The following is a 20,495-nucleotide window of genomic DNA, read 5'->3' as shown; positions in this document are numbered from 1 at the left end:
TTTCTAAATGCAGGGTTGGGTAGGGTTACTTTAACTTGATTACTTTCAATTACCTTTGGATTACTCCAATACCAAATATGCTTATAAAAGACAAAAGAAACTAAATATGAATAAAATTATGACTCACAACACGTGGTAAGCTTTCTCTCCTGGCTTTGATCTCTTTGATCTCCGGCAAAACTAACATAAAATGCGACAGAAACAAAATGAAAATAAATCCAAACAGCTTGCCAACATCATTTTTGCCATTCCGTGTATTCCGTTACTCCCCAAGCCTGCACAAAATTTAGTAATTTGATTCATATTTAGTGTCTTTTATTAGCATATTTGGTATTGGAGTAATCCAAAAGTAATTGAAAGTAATCAAGTTAAAGTAACCCTACCCAACCCTGTCTAAATGTTAGATTAAGTTTTAAATAACATTCGGCACAGTATATACACGAAAATTGCAGGTGTACACTTACTGCATACCAGTAGCTGTTTCTAATATTTGGTTTGCTATATTTAGCTACAACAAATAGGATAATCAAAACATAATATTATGCCTTTAAAATTGTCATCAAATCCCAAACTATTGATGCTGGTATTTTATTGGATTTGAAGCTGTATCTACAAAATGTGCTAATTTTGTTGGGTGGTGCTATCTGAAATGTAGACTGGCTGGATAAACAGGATTGGGTAGGGTTACTTTAACTTGATTACTTTCAATTAATTTTGGATTACTCCAATACCAAATATGCTACTAAAAGACAAAAGAAACTAAATATGAATAAAATTACTACATTTTGTGCAGGCTTAGGGAGTAATGGAATACATGGAACGGCAAACGTTATGTTGGCAAGCTGTTTGGATTCATTTTCATTTTGTTTCTGTCGCATTTTATGTTAGTTTTGCCGGAGATCAAAGAGATCAAAGCCAGGAGAGAAAGCTTACAACGTGTTGTGAGTCATAATTTTATTCATATTTAGTTCATTTTGTCTTTTATTAGCATATTTGGTATTGGAGTAATCCAAAAGTAATTGAAAGTAATCAAGTTAAAGTAACCCTACCCAACCCTGTGGATAAACAAGCAAGTCTTACGAGCAGAGGCCAGAACAGACATCTCAAGAATGAACTGATGAATGATAGCACAGCCGACATACACATTTAGGTTTAATAATCTCCCTGTAGTTGTTGAATTAAAAACGCAGAAGTCATGTGGAATACGGGGAACGTTGAAGCTCCATGTCAGATTCGTTTTACTTTGACTCATCCACACGGTCACATTATCTATCAGTATTGAATAGGAGATGGTGGTAGTGCGTGACCTTCGGTTTGTAATAGCCTTTGTGGTACATACATAACCAACAGTACATTCCTTAAAACCCCTGCACAGTATTTTGGGGTTCTTGGATTTTTTCACCAGCAGTATAAGAAAACACTATACAAATATATATTCAGGATAAAACAGAAAAACACTATGAAGCAGGTACCGCTTTTAATTTACATAGTACAAAACCAGAACAATACCTTATAGAATAGAATAAAATGAGCCTGAAAAAACAACTTTGAAGTCTTAAGTGGTCCCATGTTGATTCTGTGGTCAAGGTTAGATTATTAAATTAATCCTTTTCAAATGTACGTATTAAAACTGTAGAATATTTCTTGAATCAATGGATGGAAAAATAAAACAATTCTGACAATTGTGGTACCTGGAATGCAATAGATCTTACAAAATAATCTGAATTTTGTTCTTATCCTTGTACATACATGTTTTGTCCATATGGGTTTTTGATCACCACTGGTAACTTGTAAAGAAATTCCTGAGGTGCTTTTTAAATGTGTGTTTGAGTGGTAAATAGGGAAAGATTTTATTTTATAAACCATTGTGCAAGGGTTTCAGAGTTAATATGATAGGTTTGTCAGGTAGAAGGATGAGCTCAAAGGTGCTCTGCACGTTCACGTGCCGCTGTCTCTCCACTCTAAAATTCTCAAGCATCTGTCGAGGAAAAATAAAATAGCTCTTTGTTTAGTGTATAAAATGAAAAGGATGTTTTTTTTACAACTTACATGGATGAGGAAGATCTGCATCTCAGTCTCGGCTATTCTGCGCCCTATGCACTGGCGCGGGCCAAAGCCGAAGCTCAGGCTGCGGAAGTAGTGACTCTCGGTCCTGAGCCAGCGTGAGGGCTGGTATTGCTCCGGGCGATAAAACACCTTGGGGTCCCTCCCCATGGCGTAGAGACCTAACTGCACCAGGGTCTAAACACATGTTCAAAGACTTGTCATAGAAATATATATCGTAAGGTAAAGCATTGGCGTGTGTGGGAAAAAAACAACAACATTTTAAATATGATTTTACCCCTTTTGGAATGTGGTATTTCTGAATAATGATATCCTCGGCTGTGTATCTTTGTAAGCTCACTGCAACTGGATGCAACCTTGAGGTGTACAAAAAAGAATGTTGTTTATTCTATAGGAGACGAGCTGACTTCGGAGTCCCCCAAGATTATCTTTTTTGATCACCTTAGTGTTTCCTTCAAGGCTCCTTTGACCAAAGGAATATTCTTCAGCATTTCCACCATATCACCTTGGCTTCGTGCCCTGGCAGACACCACCTCTGCTCTCAGCTCTTCTTGAAGGTTAGAATGTTGGGCAAGCTCGTATAATGTCCAAAGCAATGTGATAGAAGTCTGAAACATTCACATACACAGGTTGTCCATACACAGATGCTAAAGTAATATTTTAGAAAGATCTTGTTTGCCCCCCAAGGTTACCGTATCAACTCCTCCCGCCATCAACTCAGTGACACTAGCCTTGATGTCTTCAATGGACAGCTTGTCCAACATCAGCAGACTTGCCAAAACTCCGGGGTATTTCTTGGTAGGGCTACTTTCTTGACGTAGCTGTCTGTAGATGTTCTGGATGCAGCGGTCAGCTAGTGAGGCAGACCAATTTACACTTGTAAAAAACAAGAGTTATAGTATTTGTAAACTGTCTATTTATTTACTTGGAAGTGACTTTGGACTAAATCTAGACGAAAACCTAGACATATCCAGTCAAATAAACCCCATTTGCCAAAAAGAAACCCCAACATAGAACAATGGGTGAAGATGCTATAAGAGCTGTCAAAAGTTAAAACTTTCATTCTGCTTTAATTTCCAACATAAAAAAGCTTTATTGCCCAAAACCAGAAGTTAAAGCAGCCTGAAAGTGTTACGTTTCTGACAGCATTTTATGTTTTTTTAGCAAAAGTGTCCTACCTTGGTTAAATATCGTATCCCAAGCAGCTACATGGTCCAACCAGACTTTGGCTCTGACCTGTCTGAGTAGCGCCGGAGGTATGTACAACATGGGTGAAGTAGTTTTGAACATTAGGGTGATGGAGTCAATGAAGCGTTGAACCTCCGGATCAATATAGTCCAGCATCAGGCCCAGACGCTCTCCGTATAGAACTGTACTCACAGCTTTGTGGAGGGGAAAATAAATCGTCATCATACACTACTAGTTTTTAGAATTGGCAATCCAAAGTGGATTCTGTTCATATTAGGTTTTCAAATTGCAAGTCAAACCAAATGATTTCTAATCAATACTATGTAACACAGTTAAAGAGCAAAATCCACTTGTTTTGATCCTTCTGTGTGGATGGCCATATTAAGAGTTGGTATCAAGGGATAAGGACAAGTACTCTGCTAACAACCAATCATGGTCTACCTGTTTTGTGAAGCATAGCTATGATTAGCTAAAGTCTAAATATTTGCAATGTCATGATCCCTCATCACCAACTTCCTAAATGATCAATGTTGACTCAAAACAGGCGGGTTGCTTTTTAACTAATGAGCATAAAATGCCATTTTGGGTTGAGTTCCAATTTAAGTTTTCGAGCCAATGAGTGAGGGTGCCAGTCTCACATTCCAACGCATATTTGAAAAGCTCCTGGGAGAGGTCCGTTGTCCACTTGTTCTGTCCGCTTCGTTCTATCTTCTTGTAGACTCTGGCCACAAAGTCGTTACCCACTTCATCCAGCAATGGAACAAAGTTACCCATCATCTTCGGAGAGATCACCTCCTTATTAAGGATGACACGGTTGGACTTCCACTCTGGCCCGTTCCTGATCGAAAATCAATCATGTTTGAAGGTGCAAGTGGGCGAAATGGTGCAAACTCTAAACAAAACTAACATATTATGTATTTCACAAGCTCAAAATCTGACTAAATACACACATAGCAGTGTTCAATAACTGTTTTTAGACCTATTGTACTGACACTGACAACATTTGGTAAACAATTGCCACAAATAACAGTTTTGGTATATGCCAGGGGTCACTTATAAATGGTCAGCTGGCTAAAAATGGCCCCCGGACTGTAGTTTGGACAACAGTAGTAATAGAAACGAACCATGGCCACAACATAATACAAATAATAACATGAGACACTGGACAATACATTTGTTCATGCTATTGAAAAACAAAAGTAACAACTGAGAAAATTAGAATTTTAAGTATTTTAGTCAAATGTAGCACTATCATGTATTCTCCATTGTACTGTGTAATTGTTATTAACATTTTGAGCTGCATAGGTTTGGAGTTGAATCAATGCGCAAGCCACTTTGCCTAAAATAAAACATGTACAATATTCTCCAGTTAAAAAGTATAATTCAAAATAAAACCATTTTTGAGAGCAAAGGACACAGATTGAGGGGAATGGCCGACTGGCAGAGAGCATTGAAAGAAAACACTTACTTCAGCAAAACGCCATATTTACGATTCCGGTAGTCTCTGTATGAGGTCCAGGCTTCCACTTTCAATCTTTTGGGATAGGAACCTTCTGCTTTGAACAGGACAGCAGCATCTTCTGGGTTGATTATATTCACACTTTCATAATAGCCTACCTTTTCTCTAAATATAAACAATGAGAGAAGGACGGAGTTTCGTGAACATCTGAAATAAAGTTTTAGCGCTGTAATAACATGTTTTAAATAGCAAATAAGCATGAGCACACAATAAATGAACAGCAAAAGGACAATTGGTATTCTGAAACTATTGACTTAATTTCTAGTCAGTTCATGCTTACTGATTCCCTACAATATATGATTAATACCTGTAAATAGGTCCAAAGGTATTAAAATTCTGCAGCATGATGCGATGAAGGTTTTTGAATCCGTCCAATTTCCAAAAATTGTACAGGTTGGCAATGCTATTCTTCCATAGCCCAGGAATCTCGCTGAAAGGTTTGATGATGCTGCCATCCTCGGCGAACTCCTGTCTAACCATCGGCATGCTACTGCTGCTCCTGAAGGTGCCCGCTGCCACCAGTTTGTCGAGGCATCTTGAAGGGAACGTGAAAGATCCATGCCGCAAATTCCATCGGGCCATGCCTAGAACTGCTTACTGCTCTTGACAAAAGCAGCAGATTTAATAGATGGGAGGCTGGTTTAAATAGTTAAACCCACCCCTTTTCCAGTCAAGGTTCTCTAAAGTTGAACTTGCTTTGGGTAGAGGTTCTTGACAGAAATAAACATTTTTCAACTTTTCAAACTGATTGCGACGTGTTGTTAAAGGGACAATGTAATATTTGACAAGTACATATCACTGTATTGTGTAGTGCAAACACAAACTAGTAAGATTACAAATAATGGGAGTCTCAAAGTGACCAAACTGCACCATTTCATTTTTTTCTTTTTGTCCAACATTTTGCAAAACAGAAAGGGGTAAACGAATAAAGGAAAGATAAAATGCTAAATGTTAAAAAAAGAATAAAAAAAACAAAAAGGGAAATTAAACAAGTTTTTGAAAAAAAGAATAAAAGTAAAGAAAGCGACAGACTGAATGGAAAAATGGGAAAAAAAGCGAGACAAAAAAATTAAACTAAATAAAATGGAAAGAAAATACACAAGCTAAGAAAAAAGAAAAGAAAAAAGGAAAAGGGAAAAATGAGAAAGAGCCAATAAAACTAAATACAAAAAAAGAAAAAAGCTAAGAAAAAAGAGGGAAAGGAAAAGGGAAAAATAAAATAAAACGAATGAAAGAGAAAATAGAAAAAAAAAGATTCTAAATAAGAACTGTTTTGTTTTTTGGGTTCCCATGGCAGAAAGATGGCTGAGAAACATGTTAGGTCCCTTTAGGCGAGCCTCATCTTATGTAAAATAAATACAAATTACTCGATTTATGAGAAATTAAAAATCACTTTTATATGATAGTTCATGCATTTTTGCTTATTCTCCAAATTAATTCTGTTGTTTTTAATGAATGAAAAAAATGTAACCACTAGGAGGCGCTAAATAATACAAACGGTCAATTTAAGGTGAAAAGAAACTAGTCTAGGGGAAATCAAATTTAATAGAGAATCTAAGTGCATACAATAAAATTCAGTGCATTCCCATAAAGTTACACCTAAATGTTACTTCCTCAGCAGTTTTATGAGTTCTTCCAACCTCATAGCAGTTTTAATATCCCCTTCAATTTGTAGTCTACCGCAACTGTAGGCAACCAACGGCTGTAGTCTCCCTTGGAACATGGCTACAAGGTCCTCGTCACACATAGTCAATGTTACATCAGGCTGTCTGCACAAAGATCCCGCTCCAGCTGCACCATGACCTAGACAACACACACGGCATGAAATACTGGCATCCGCAACTTTATTTCTTCACATCTTGTGTGTAGCTCACCTTGGGTTAGATCTATGTAATAACTGTGGCACTGGTCCTGTCCTGAAGTGATTTCGAACTGGAAACAGGCACCAACTTGGGTCACCAGAGTTTCGGAGAGGACAAGCTGGACTGCTTGGAGAAGCTCTTCAACGGAACTTTGTGAAGATTCAGTTTGTTGGGCACCACTCTGCTCATCCATAAATGTGACGCTGCTCTCTACAATTGGATAAATGTTGGTCTAATGCAGTATCTCTCAACTTTTCATGAGCTAAGAAACCTGTGTTACATTGGAAAACAATCTTAAGGGGACAATGAGTAATATTAAGAGCCTCCTAGAGGTAGGATTTAAGCCCGAGCCCTAAAATATCAATCGTTACGTTTGTGTTCGGGCCAAACTTCGCGCTCGCTGACAATTTTTTAGGGTACCCCTAAAAACGAAAAACCTTGTGAGAATGAAAGGATAAGTGGGGTTGGTTTATCCACTCTGAGTCCTCGCTGTTTGTATTTTTCTTGTGCTTCGAAACACTCGTTTCCAGTTGCACTGCACAACACAGCAGCATCAATGTTACAGTGTCCCTTTAAGGTACAATGTTCAAATTATTGATACAGGCCTATTTTGACAAGATGTATTTCTTATTAATGTCTCTTCAGTATGAATATTTTTTTTGTTGCGGCTGTAGCTCAGGACACAAGTTGGGGAAAAATTAAGTAATTAAGAAAAAAAAGATTAAATTAATACTATTTTAAATCAATTATTTTAGCCTATTCTAGTTTTACCTAAAATATGTTTCCAAATAAAATAAGAAAATATTGCTCATTTAAGGTTTAATTCATTTGACAGTAGGACATATTTTTAAACTACATTGTAAAAAAAATTTGACGTCTGAAAAATACATCGAATAGGGGGTGAATAGTTTTTTAGTGAGACAGGATCCAGAAATGAGAAATGTTATTTGCAAGTAGAAACATTTTTTTTTAAGTCAAGTCAAGTCAAGTCATCTTTATTTGTATAGCCCTAAATCACGAAGAGTCTCAAAGGGCTTCACAGATTATTACACTATATTACACAGACTATTTTTCAGCCGACGAGAAGAGTAGGTTATTCATATGCTATGGAGTAGAAGTGAGTTTTAAGTTTAGATTAGCTGGAGAGCAACTAGCCGCATGCATGCATCCATGCGCCGCCATGTTTAACTCTATTGTAAACTGTTTTTTTTTTTTACTATTAACAAATACTTGAAATAAGATTTACATTTGACGTTTTTGGGCTAAACTCAAGCATAATGTCCATACCTCCTTTAAAATTTCTTAAACATAGCAATCTGCAGATACGGTTTTTACAGAAACTTGTTGCACTGTTCTCTTATCGGCCAGTCTCTAAGCACTACATTGTAAATATTTTGCCAATCTGTGCCAAAAGTATTTTATTTTTTAAGTCTTTATTACACGTGGACCCTAGGGCTCCATATTTAATGTTGTTGCAATGTTTTGCCACATCTATAACAATGACAATGTCGACTTTATCATTCTATATTATTGTCACCTATCCGATTAAATTGGACGTAGTCCTGCAGAACGCTGGTTCAGAAACACTAGTCTAACGTGTGTAGTGTCACAATTTACAGTGAGCAGTACCTTGATGAGGCTGATTGTTGTGGTTCATCAAGTGCATAGCCAGCTGCTGAAGAGGACCTGTGAGGCCTTCCAGTCCAGGTACAGAGGGAGGAACAACAAGGGAACCAGAGAGACCTTCCTGAGGTTCTTTTATGAGAGAACCCAGGGTGAGTTCCACTCTGTCTATCTCGAGTCCCCATGGTCGAGTCATCTCATTTATATCCACCTGCAGAAAGGACATAGATAAAGCTCAATGTGATGAAACTGAAATGATATACAGTAATGGTAAATGCTGTCTTACTCCAAGGAATTCCCCCAGTTTCACTCTCTCTGTTTGAATCTCTCTGACTGTCTTCTTAGCCAGGCTGTGGGTTAAGGCGTTTTGTGCTGTCATTCTGGTTGAAGCATTCAGGTCCTGCACAGACACCACTGACAGAACTGGGTTCCAGATCCTAAACTGAATGTCTGCTCCCACGGAGAAGAGGCCACCATCCCTTGTATGTACCTTTTTTTTTAAAGAGAGAAGGGAGAAGCATAGTGAACTATCTGTGATCCGTGACTGCCCCCTGCAGGACAAAATCTGAGTTTTCTTTGCTTATGTGACTGATGAAGTAAATCCTTTGGCGCTTGTCCGGATTTGTTTTGTTTTTTTTTGCTTGGGTACAATAAAGAATGTACTACTCTTTTTAATATTGGACACCAGGCAAAGTAGATTACCATGCACACCATGGATATTAGTCATTTTGGCTCACTGTTTTTCGTTATTTTGACCATAGTGTGCTGTTCACATCAATGTCATTATTGTCTTTTCATGTTGCCGTTCTTTGATTTCCAAATGTATGTATATATATTATAAATCCATTATCTGCACCGTTTATCCTCAGTAGGGTCGCGGAGTGCCAGAGCCCATCCCAGCTATCTTCGGTCAGTGGGCAGGGGACACCTAGAATTAGTTGCCAGCTAGACAGAAGGCACACAGAGACAGACAACTCACTCGCTCGCTCATTCACACCAACGGACAATTTAGACCGGCCAATACACGTTTTTGGAATGTGGGATAAAACCAGAGGAAACCCATGCAAGCACGAGAGGAACATGCAAACTCCGTGTCTGTGTGCGTGCGTGTTTAAGTTACTTAAAAATAGTGTCGAATTTGAAAAGAAATACTTTACCTGACATGGAGGTATATTGAAAGCACGAGTGCGTAGGTCTACCCTCTGCCACTGATCTATGAGGGGCAGTATTAGAACGATGCCAGGACCTTTTGGAGGACAGACACGACCCAGGCGAAACACAACTATCCTCTGATAGTTTGGTACTGTCTGCAATCATGAGCCATATTGATTATAATAATGTAGGACAAAAAATGACACAAGTCAAAGTTGAAGTGGCCTACTTTTAATACAAACCATCCTGTCACTGGAAAGGTCAGAAAGGTGCAGAGGTGGACGAGGAAGATGACGATAAGATTGCAAATCCATGACAGGCGTCCTTGAGAACTATCTTCAGAGATCAACAGCAGCCATAAATAGTTCAAATAAATACACAATACATGCTGTTTTTTAACTACAATAGTTGGTTTGAGAAAACTCCTGTTGAGTTTTTTTTTTTTTGGTTTGAACAAATGTATTGACACTAATAACAGAAAACAATCATGACAATCTCAACAGCAATTAAGTTTATTTTTCCTAAAAAAAATGAATGTGTACTTGTGACTGCGGTGAGTTGCTAAGTAACGAGAAAATAACAAACTGCTTCTGTGATGATTTGCCTTATGAGCGATGATCGCATGCCTAACTAAAAAGAACGTATCTGTGTAATAAAGCAGAAGTTTGATACTTTTGAAAGATTGCGTCACATACCACTGAAGTCGTTTTCAGAAACATTGGGGATATAATCAAAGGACAGTCCTTTGTGGTAGCCCGCTTGTTGTGCATAATTCCCCCCGGATACAAAAAGTCCAGGAGTCCGCAATGAGGTCGGATCAGTCTGTGGGAGAAGCTGGTAAGACTTGCTAAACATTGTGGAACGAGAAACATAAAACCCAAATGTTCACAAGACAATAATGTGAGTCATATTGGGCCATACTGTTCTACATTAGCTTATGTTACTAAATTCTACTTCCGTGTTATGCTAAATTTCTTCTTCGTGGCGAGAAACTAGTGTTGACGTTTGCGTCGCCTATAGTTAAGGAAACACAATTTGAACGGACATGTGGATAGCAACGCTTATAATAACATCAAATCACGATTGAAGAAATATTTTCAACTGTACCTAACTCAGTGACGTGCGGTGAGGTACGTGTTTATTAGGCACGGGTAAATTTCCAAATAAATGAACATACAGTACAACGTGTTCATCATTTGATTGGCAGAATATTAAAAACTGTTTTACTGTCTATGGCTCTATGCGCTGCTCTTTTTGTATAAAAACCTCAATAGACAAGGTAATCTTCCATTATGAAAAAGTATGCAACGAAAAAAACATTACCGGATGAATTAGCTTGCTAATACTGTCAGTAATACAATATTTTTGAGCAGGGTCCACGCCAAATCAGAATCTTCGGTCTCACTCTCACTCTGTGCTGTGAGGCAAGAGAATTGATTGCCAAAAACATGACTGGATGAATTAGCTTCCTAATACAATCACTGCTACAATTATTTGGAGCAAGGGTTCATGCCAAATCAGAATCTTTCGTCTCACTATCGCCCTCAGTCATGAGGCAAGAGAACTGAGTGCCTCACTCGGCATCTGCAGACACTCAGCACAGTAATATGTTACATACTTGTTGTATTGATGATATTTTGCAAAAAAATAAGCCATTTTGAAAAAGTAAATTCAGAATTTGTAAAGTGAAATAAGATAACTTGATGGTGATTGGTGAGGCATCACCTCTCCTGCCTTCCCTCACTGTACGTCACTGACCTGAGTTAATGTCATTATTTCACTGATGCAAATCAAACAAAAAAATCAAAAGCCACTAAGCATTTTTCCATTATACCAACTTGTTTAAAATGTTCAGTGTTACCATAGTGTTCATTTACAAATTTTTCTGTACTTTCCGACAGTAATCGGTGTTTGAACATGATATTCTACCGAGGGAGCAGTGAAAAAAAACTCTGGTTTGTGAGCAACAGCAAGAAAAAGAGTAAGCCAAGCCTTGACGAACCACAAGAGGTTACCTGTCACTCGAACAAGGGCTTATGTGTTGACTCAAGTGGAGAACATCTGCTGGAAAACGACCAACTCGCAACGAAAATTGACCCAAAGTTTCTTCAAAAACACTACACATTTTGTGTTTCTCAACTGAATTGAAAAGGTAGAAAGAGAAAACATGAACTTTTTTTATTCATTACCATGACACGAAGCGGATCCATGTAGTAATTTTGTAGTTTCTAAATGTGAGTATGCCACTCAGATTTTCGATATTTTTTGCGGTTACTCATTGAAGCATTGTGAATCTTAACAGTACAGGGAGTGCAGAATTATTAGGCAAGATGTATTTTTGAGGATTAATTTTGTTATTGAACAACAACCATGTTCTTAATGAACCCAAAAGTCTCATTAATATCAAAGCTGAATATTTTGGAAGTTGGAGTGAGGCTTTTTTAGTTTTAGCTATTTTAGGAGGATATCTGTGTGTGCAGGTGACTATTACTGTGCATAATTATTAGGCAACTTAACAAAAAACAAATGTATACCCATTTCAATTATTTATTTTCATCAGGGAAACCAATATAACAGCTCAACATTCACAAATATACATTTCTGACATTCAAAAACAAAACAAAAACAAATCAGTGACCAATATAGCCACCTTTCTTTGCAAGGACACTCAAAAGCCTGCCATCCATGGATTCTGTCAGTGCTTTGATCTGTTCACGATCAACATTGCGTGCAGCAGCAACCACAGCCTGCCAGACACTGTTCAGAGAGGTGTACTGTTTTCCCTCCTTGTAAATCTCACATTTGATGAGGGACCACAGGTTCTCTATGGGGTTCAGATCAGGTGAACAAGGAGGCCATGTCATTAGTTTTTCTTCTTTTAGACCCTTTCTTGCCAGCCACGCTGTGGAGTACTTGGATGCGTGTGATGGAGCGTTGTCCTGCATGAAAATCATGTTTTTCTTGAAGGATGCGGACTTCTTCCTGTACCACTGCTTGAAGAAGGTGTCTTCCAGAAACTGGCAGTAGGACTGGGAGTTGAGCTTGAGTCCATCCTCAACCCGAAAAGGCCCCACAAGCTCATCTTTGATGATACCAGCCCATACCAGTACCCCACCTCCACCTTGCTGGCGTCTGAGGCGGACTGGAGCTCTCTGCCCTTTACCGATCCAGCCACGGGCCCATCCATCTGGCCCATCAAGACTCACTCTCATTTCATCAGTCCATAAAACCTTAGAAAAATCCGTCTTGAGATTTTTCTTGGCCCAGTCTTGACGTTTCAGCTTGTGTGTCTTGTTCAGTGGTGGTCGTTTTTCAGCCTTTCTTACCTTGGCCATGTCTCTGAGTATTGCACACCTTGTGCTTTTGGGCACTCCAGTGATGTTGCAGCTCTGAAATATGGCAAAACTGGTGGCAAGTGGCATCTTGGCAGCTGTACGCTTGACTTTTCTCAGTTCACGGGCAGTTATTTTGCGCCTTGGTTTTTCTACACGCTTCTTGCGACCCTGTTGACTATTTTGAATGTAACGCTTGATTGTTCGATGATCACGCTTCAGAAGCTTGGCAATTTTAAGAGTGCTGCATCCCTCTGCAAGATATCTCACTATTTTTGACTTTTCAGAGCCTGTCAAGTCCCTCTTCTGACCCATTTTGCCAAAGGAAAGGAAGTTGCCTAATAATTATGCACACCTGATATAGGGTGTTGATGTCATTAGACCACACCCCTTCTCATTACAGAGATGCACATCACCTGATATGCTTAATTGGTAGTAGGCTTTCGAGCCTATACAGCTTGGAGTAAGACAACATGCATAAAGAGGATGATGTGGTCAAAATACTCATTTGCCTAATAATTCTGCACTCCCTGTACAGCAAAAATTAAGAGTAACACGTTCTGATTCAATAGGTCAGCACGTCGGTGCAGTGGTTAGCGCATGTGCGGCACAGTTCTGAGGTCATAAGATTGAACCTCCTGTGTGTAGTCTGCATGTTCTCCCCGTGCTTGCGTGGGTTTCCTCCGGGCACTCCGGTTTCCTCCCATATTTAAAAAACATGCATGTCAGGTTAATTGGCCGGTCCAAATTGTCTCTAGGGTGTGAATAAGCGAGCGAATTGTCTGTCCTCTGTGTGCCCTGCAACTGGCTGGCAACCAGTTCAGGGTGTCCCCTGCCCACTGCCCGAAGACAGCTAAGATGGGCTCCAGCACCCCCGCGACCCTACTGAAAATAAGCGGTGCAGATAATGGATGGATGGATGGACGTTCCGATTCATTTGAATACTATCCCTCAATTTGGTCGATTTAGATTTCAAAGTTCACCCATTTCCTTTAGCTGAGTTTTAGCACTCTTTCATTTTGAAGTAACTAATTTGTTGCACGACTAAATACTTGAAATCTGTCTCATAATAAATTCAGACCCAACCAGTAGAATTTACCAACTTCTGCAATTTTCTTTATTCACAGAAACATGAACTTGTGAGGCTGCCAAGTTTTAAGGGGACCATGCTGCTAGGAGACAAAGTGGCAGCAAATGCTGCGTAAGATACACCAATTTCTCCTTAACTGCAATGTCCATATGAGCAAAACCACTACTGACACGCACAAAACCCATCAAGAGCAGGCATCCGTGAAGGAACCCAGGCAATCTGTGGTCATGTTGCTTTCTCATTTATTTTGCTGTCTTAACATTTTTACTGTTTTTCTTGAAACAGGCAAATCCTGGCTGCGGTTTTATTTACATGATGCAACCCCGTGTTCTCATTTTGTTCCACATGTAAAAAGATACATCATTCACAAATGTAAAGTTAACTGGTGAATAACCATAGGTACACGCGAAACAACAAATGTAAAATTTTATAACTAACAATGCTAAAAATTGTATTGCATTGGTAGATAGAGTAAGTAAGCTCCGCTCCCTAAAGGTAGTGAACTTTGAACTTTTAAAACGGCATCACTCAGCACTCTGTCCCGGGTCGTGTTGGAGAAGGGTGGGCGAAGACCAAGTGCAAGTATTGAGGCGTCAAGAATCTGGATTCGCCCAGCCCTGCCTTGCCATCTGCTACCAATCAATAACCCCACACAAGGAGTAATTTAGTTTTCTTTTTCATTTTAAGGTGATGTCAGCTGTGTTCAACAGAAGCAATATTGTATAGTTATAAAATCTCAACAACTGGTGATTTAGGTTTCTGTTTTATTTTTTTGCTATAACTGCAACAGTGTTAAGTCACGAGATTGAGTTTTATGATTCAAATTTTTAGATTTTTTTAGAAGATGCAAAGGCTACTTTGATTTCTCTCTATCTACCCTGGTCATATCCCTCAAGAAGGGTGACCGACAGCAAGACTAACACATACAAAAACAAAGAAAATAAAAAAGGGAAAAAGTAGCAAAAACACAAAAAAAATTGACCATGGCCAACCCAAATGCCCAAACACCCAAATAAGTTAAGCATCTAGGCACCCAAGTTGGTCATGCTTTCGTCCCTCCAGATGAAACGGGACACAAGAAAGTAGCCATGTCACTCGGGTCAGGGTGACACGACACACTCTTCTGTTCAACCGCTGGGTCCGACAGCTTTCACTGCTTTACCCCTGCCGCATCATACAGGTGCACTGCCCATCCCTTAGAACACATTCAAAAATCCCACTATCGTTTCACAACACCTTACCACTCCTTCCTATCACCAACAAGAGCTCTAGCTTCGACTACATTTAGACCTATTTCCTCCTGTGCACTCATAACACCATCCATCCACGTCAATCACTGCCTTCCTATTGGTCTTCCATTTACTTTGTTTTCAGATGAGGTAAAAACAACATTTTAAGAAAGCCAGACTAATGTACGAACCAGCAGTGGGGTAATGTATCCACTGTTGGGGAGAAATTTAAAAAAAATTCTCAATAATTGTTCAGGTACCCCCGAAAAACACTTTTCGACTTTGCTTTTTGCCCCTCTAACATTTCAATTGCAATGAAGTCCATTACACAACATAGCCTACCCACCTATAATTCCTTATTGATATAATTTCTCACTTGATAATACAATTTTGCCTAGAAGTTGCAATGAAAATGTATTTTACTTGCATCACATTTTGAAAGTACAACAATAACAGACGTTTGACAACTTGCCATTTCCAATTTCTCTTATCCAGGAACATGTTTGTGATTTTAACAAACTCACCTCTAGGTAAGGACATTAAGGAAATAAGACCATTTATTAATTATTTCAATGTACAAATGTTCACATTTTCCATGCCTTGTAGTAACTTTGGTGTATAAATGATATCAAATAGTTGTAATCATCTATTTTTGTGTGTTTTATGGATATAAAGGGGCACCTGCATTCTTTCTAAAGAAAACTTTCACTGCTCAGGGATGTCAAACTTAGGTTGGCTCTGGGGCTTGATCCAAACTTTGTTCTCAAGCGGGCCGAATGAGTGAAAAATGTGAACACACATTTTTTAGCCTGACATACTTTCAGTATTATGCTTGATCAGTCCCCTGACTTTAGTAGCCTACAATACATATTATAACCATGGATGACAAGGGAGCATTTCTAAGTATCACCCATTTATTCAGAAACGATGGGGACAAACGATTTTGATGTTTACTATTGACTGTGTTAACTGGTTTATTTTTAAATTTTACACCTGAATCAACTCACCACGCTATACAAACTTAAAAGGAACATACGACCAATATATAATTATTGCCTTAATTGTTGGACTGGTTTGAAATTAACAGGAAAAGAAATATAAAATAATAAAAAAAGAATGATCAATGCATGGGCAATAAGATTTCATCAGATCAAACTACTACGCTGGGCCTACTACAGCTGAGAGTATATTCTTTACTGCTTTCTAGCAGCTAAAGGGAGTATTTGTTTTGCATTGATTTAAAAATCAACACTTTTGACCAAAATGACATGTAAACTCACTTTCTCTTTTTTACATACACAAAAATGCTGGGCAGGTCGCATGTAATCTTATAACGGGCTGGGTTTGGCCCGTGGTCTGTAAGTTTGACAAGCCTGGTATAGACTGAGTGGACAATTCTCGTGTATTAATGTGAGATTGCAAAATAGTAACACTCATAGTGAAATGAACAGTACTGTGACTAAAACTGTCAATTGTTTATTTACCTGGTCCATGTGAGTGTTTGACTGCCCTTGGTAACACCCAACGAGTGACAATGGGTGTTAAGTCTCAATAAAAATCCTTTTATTCTGAAAAGGCAAATTTAAATTCATTTCCATTGGAATGTTAAATGCATCGCAGGGGAAGGTGTTAAACGCTTCATTCACAAAATCAATACTAAAATGGTCGTCAAGCGTCAATTAAAGGTTGACGTATTTTCCGAACGTGACTTTAAATTAATGTCCGAGTAGGACTGAAAATCCAAAACGTCTGACGGGGGCCGGAAGTGGTTCGTCACGACGGGAAAGCTTTAATTCGGAAGCCAGGAATATTTTTTTCCGTGAGTTCCTGTAGGATCCTTGTGACGTCATCGCGCATATGTGACGCCGCGTCCCTTTGTTGGGTTTTTTCAGCGGCGACGTTTTGTTGTTATTTTCACAGCTGCCTGGAAAACAAGGATCATTTCTCTGCCTTCGGGTCCTTCCGCAGGCAGCCGCGCGCGCGCACGCTTGTTACTGTACACGTCTAGGTGAGTTTGTCACAAGTTGATAAGCGCCCCTAGGAATGGACTCAGACGAGGGTTATAATTATGAATACGACGACGAAGAGGAGGAATGTAGCGAGGACAGCGGAGAAGAGGAGCCAGAGGACGACACTTTGGAGATCGGCGAGGTGGAGTTGGTCGATCCCGTCGTGGCCGCCGCGGAGCGGGACGAATGCGGCGATACCGTCGGAGGCGGTCAAGGCCCCGGCGAGGAAGAGGAGGAGGACTACCGTTTCGAGGTTTTGACCGCTGAGCAGATACTCCAGCATATGGTAGAATGCATCAAGGAGGTCAACGAAGTTATCCAGGTAATATATTTGCTCTTGTCACGGTCTCGAACGACGTCGTCTGGAGCTCCTGCTGGACCATAAACAGGCCACGGGTGTTAGCTTAGCAGTTAGCTTACGGAGTGGTTTACTTGCTGCAAGTTGACAGGATAACCCGGGGTGGCTACGACAACACGAAAAACGGACTCGAGTGTGTTACAGCAAAGTCATTGTTAGTCTAAAACATGATTATAATAGCCTCTCCATGACGATGTGGATCCAGGAAGTAGTCTAATCCCTATTGAGAAGTTGGCAGCGATGGTTCCCAAAGCTAGCTTGCTGCTAGCCTTCTTGCTAGCTAGCTAGCGGGCAACCTACAAGTGTGGTGTTTTATACAAATAAAACGAACATTTTATTCAAGAAAGACAAACAATTGGCATAATAAGATTTTTTTATAAATATTATGCTATAAACTGCCCAATTTATTAGCTACATTAGCGTAAAACTATTTTTCAATACTCAACAAAAAGCTTGGTCATCCAAATAGTTTACGTCTATTCACTGCATGTCCAGGACCTTATTGGTTTTAACAAGTTACCTCCAAAAATGTTTCGACGGGGGTAGAAGGTGGGTCCTACATTAAATTAATCCATTGAAACCCGGTTATTTAGTTAGCTTGACCATGTTGGTAATATAATCAGCTACCTTCTTTAGCAAAGCATCACTTATTCAGTTTTTGTCCTAATCCTGTAGATTAAGGATCGGAAACATTTGGCTCTTTCATGTGTACATATAACTTGGAGATAAAGTAGAAATTGCTCAATTATTTAATGTGCTGTTATAAGCGTGGCTGATTTTACCATGTGCAAAGTCGAGGCAATAGTTTGCGCATTAGGTTCAGTCCAGTGTATAAAGGACACAATTTTAACCACAGATTACAGTCAAGGTGTTACACCAACAAACCTAGTTATGGCTGTATATCACTAAATAATCCTTTATATGGAAACTCAATAAAACAATATATGTTTATTGTTGAAACACTAGCCATAGTCAAACTTAAAACACCCATAAGCTCTAGAAAAGCACCTAGAGCTATTTGATTGGGTGAGCAGTAGAAATGGACTGACCTATACACACAGCACGCGCACTGCTTAATTTCCTCACCCATTGCCGCCTGCACCGAAAATAAATACGTTGGTATCGATTGCAGTATTTTGTGACATTTTTACAAAAGAACTTTGCTTGCACCTTTTTAAAACTGTTGTTTAGGTAAAAGATGACAGTCAAAATGAGTCAACACTTTTAAGTAACTGCGGGAGGAAGACACATTTTAAGTGGTATATTCATATGGGACACAGGCTCTGGCATTTTTTATTTTTTTTTTCAAATCATCGAACATCTGAATTATGAGCTTTTGTCGGGAGAGCAGGTTTGGCGATTTGGTTGAGTTTTGTCTTAAAATATACAGTGTGGCCTCCTAAAAAAAATCAAAATGTTTCTGCTTTTATGGCCGCTAGGTCTAAAAGGTTCCCGACCCCTGCTGTACATAATTCAAATTTGAGTAATAAATGTCTCGACTAGTAGAGCAACCACATTTATTTGTACACTAAGATGCTCCCCCAAATTTTCTACACTGGTGTATATTGGCTAAAGAAAATACAGTTCAAACATTGGACATACCCCATATGCCCTTCGATGAAATATTGTGGATTTTTCCTATCCCAGACCTGTTTTTTTACAAGAAGCAGAGATATACAGTAAATGCTGTGTATGGGAAAAGATGAACTCCACTGTATCGTTTTCAGAATATGCTTAATGGTTCAATGTGTTTTACTAATTAGATGGTTGACTGTTTTATTTTATTTCTTCTGTTTATCCAAATACAGCGTTGTATTGAAATCAAAATCAAGAACTTTAAGAAACAATTGGGGGGGAAACGACTTTAAACCGGGACTTGTGGCCATTACGGATTGTAACCTAATATCTAGACATAGAAAAACGAATTGTATTTGAGATTGTTTCAGAAATTGTTAGTTCTATGGTAGCTGTTGTATCATCAGACGATATGGCCTTAAATACAAAATTGGAACAATATTTGTAGAAATAATATTTTGCATAGTGAATAATTATTGTCTTTTTACCTGACAGTATAAACATGTCTGGTTTCTCTAGAATCCCGCGACTATTACACGCATCCTACTTAGTCACTTCAACTGGGACAAGGAAAAGCTCATGGAAAGGTAACGAGACCCTTTCCACTCGTAACTAGCCTCTTTGGGGTATTTTTTTTAATATAGTGAATTTATTGAGGAGCTTAGCATCTATGTTTCCTTTTTCACAGGTATTTTGATGGTAACCTGGACAAGCTTTTCTCGGAGTGTCACGTCATCAACCCTAGCAAGAAATCCCGCATCCGTCCTCCGATCAACACCAGGTCATCCGCACAGGACATGCCATGTCAGATCTGCTATCTGAATTTTCCTAACTCTGTGAGTTGTTTTCACATTATGGGGACGTAATGTGGAAATCACGGCGTTAAATTATGCTTTCATTTGCAAGTGTGTTTGTTCGGCACATATTCTGATCATAATGTTTAATCTGGTTTGTCAAATTTCAATCTCATTTATTTAGTTTGCCGAGACTTTGATACCTTGCTGAGGTGTATCTGGCTGAATGCATTGCAGCTCTTGTTGAGGCCTGTTTTGAGGTAAAACATTTTGATGTTCTTGCGGTTTACAGTATTTTACTGGATTGGAGTGTGGACATAAATTCTGCATGCAGTGCTGGGGTGATTACCTGACTACTAAGATCATTGAAGAAGGGATGGGACAGGTATTGCATATCTCTTTCAAAAATTGTTGCCTGAACTCATGATAAAGATATGTTCATTTTTTATTTTCCTTCTTAGACAATATCTTGTCCTGCCCATAGTTGTGACATTTTGGTTGATGACAACACAGTCATGTGAGTATTCTTCAGCTTTATTTATCCTTAGTAATAGATTATATATTAAAAAAACTGTCAAGATTTTTGCATTGAGATCATGGTACTCATTTGAATCTCTGATTATGCTGTCGGACTGACTCTTAAGCAAGCTGACACTAATTGTCTTAACCTACATAGTGAGGTCGCCCACTGACAACGTGT

The 20,495-nt window shown here is 39.0% G+C and overlaps 3 protein-coding genes across 4 annotated transcripts in view; 1 reads left to right on the top strand and 2 right to left on the bottom strand.

Moving 5' to 3' along the window:
- Positions 1 to 1,462: 1,462 nt before the first annotated feature.
- cyp11a1.2 (cytochrome P450 family 11 subfamily A member 1, tandem duplicate 2) lies at positions 1,463 to 6,144 on the bottom strand. The gene is made up of 9 exons (XM_088340164.1): positions 5,079 to 6,144; positions 4,721 to 4,876; positions 3,891 to 4,090; positions 3,243 to 3,446; positions 2,757 to 2,917; positions 2,506 to 2,672; positions 2,342 to 2,420; positions 2,050 to 2,241; positions 1,463 to 1,978 (listed from the first exon to the last, which is right to left on the bottom strand). Exons 1-9 carry the CDS (start codon positions 5,351 to 5,353, stop codon positions 1,856 to 1,858), a joined length of 1,557 nt encoding a protein of 518 aa, XP_088196290.1. The 5' UTR covers positions 5,354 to 6,144; the 3' UTR covers positions 1,463 to 1,855.
- A 154-nt stretch (positions 6,145 to 6,298) lies between these two features.
- stoml1 (stomatin (EPB72)-like 1) lies at positions 6,299 to 16,769 on the bottom strand. 2 transcript variants are annotated; one of them, XM_088340167.1, is made up of 8 exons: positions 16,544 to 16,769; positions 10,104 to 10,230; positions 9,638 to 9,744; positions 9,414 to 9,563; positions 8,543 to 8,746; positions 8,263 to 8,467; positions 6,646 to 6,843; positions 6,299 to 6,574 (listed from the first exon to the last, which is right to left on the bottom strand). In XM_088340167.1, exons 1-8 carry the CDS (start codon positions 16,550 to 16,552, stop codon positions 6,378 to 6,380), a joined length of 1,197 nt encoding a protein of 398 aa, XP_088196293.1. In that variant the 5' UTR covers positions 16,553 to 16,769; the 3' UTR covers positions 6,299 to 6,377. The 2 variants fall into 2 exon arrangements, with proteins under 2 accessions (XP_088196293.1, XP_088196292.1); XM_088340166.1 differs by lacking the exon at positions 16,544 to 16,769 and having other exon boundaries at positions 10,104 to 10,416.
- Positions 10,086 to 20,495, top strand: part of arih1 (ariadne ubiquitin-conjugating enzyme E2 binding protein homolog 1 (Drosophila)) — a 28,185-nt gene continuing 17,775 nt past the window's right edge. Inside the window, exons 1-8 of the mRNA XM_088340163.1 lie at positions 10,086 to 10,245; positions 11,310 to 11,560; positions 13,868 to 13,941; positions 16,980 to 17,390; positions 19,521 to 19,588; positions 19,690 to 19,837; positions 20,088 to 20,180; positions 20,257 to 20,312. Of these exons, the coding sequence (XP_088196289.1) occupies positions 17,103 to 17,390; positions 19,521 to 19,588; positions 19,690 to 19,837; positions 20,088 to 20,180; positions 20,257 to 20,312 (653 nt within the window). The 5' untranslated portion in view covers positions 10,086 to 10,245; positions 11,310 to 11,560; positions 13,868 to 13,941; positions 16,980 to 17,102. The remainder of the gene's footprint in view (positions 10,246 to 11,309; positions 11,561 to 13,867; positions 13,942 to 16,979; positions 17,391 to 19,520; positions 19,589 to 19,689; positions 19,838 to 20,087; positions 20,181 to 20,256; positions 20,313 to 20,495) is intronic.

Source organism: Urocampus carinirostris, chromosome 7 (genome assembly GCF_059441175.1).
Source record: "Urocampus carinirostris isolate Australia breed hairy pipefish chromosome 7, RoL_Ucar_1.0, whole genome shotgun sequence".
Classification (NCBI taxonomy): Eukaryota; Metazoa; Chordata; class Actinopteri; order Syngnathiformes; family Syngnathidae; genus Urocampus; species Urocampus carinirostris.
The sequence above is the reverse complement of the archived record's forward strand: the minus strand, read 5'-3'. Positions and strand labels throughout refer to the sequence as shown.

What these genes read in the sequence shown, in the direction of transcription:
- cyp11a1.2 (XM_088340164.1), bottom strand. Translation starts at nt 5,353, where the DNA reads ATGGCCCGATGGAATTTGCGGCATGGATCTTTCACGTTCCCTTCAAGA. An exon ending in AAATATGGCGTTTTGCTGAA is followed by an intron (nt 4,091 to 4,720) that starts GTAAGTGTTTTC and finishes ATTTTCGATCAG; the next exon opens with GAACGGGCCAGAGTGGAAGT. An exon ending in TGGCGGGAGGAGTTGATACG is followed by an intron (nt 2,673 to 2,756) that starts GTAACCTTGGGG and finishes TGAATGTTTCAG; the next exon opens with ACTTCTATCACATTGCTTTG.
- stoml1 (XM_088340166.1), bottom strand. Translation starts at nt 10,263, where the DNA reads ATGTTTAGCAAGTCTTACCAGCTTCTCCCACAGACTGATCCGACCTCA. An exon ending in TCAATATACCTCCATGTCAG is followed by an intron (nt 8,747 to 9,413) that starts GTAAAGTATTTC and finishes TTAAAAAAAAAG; the next exon opens with GTACATACAAGGGATGGTGG. An exon ending in CAACAATCAGCCTCATCAAG is followed by an intron (nt 6,844 to 8,262) that starts GTACTGCTCACT and finishes ATCCAATTGTAG; the next exon opens with AGAGCAGCGTCACATTTATG.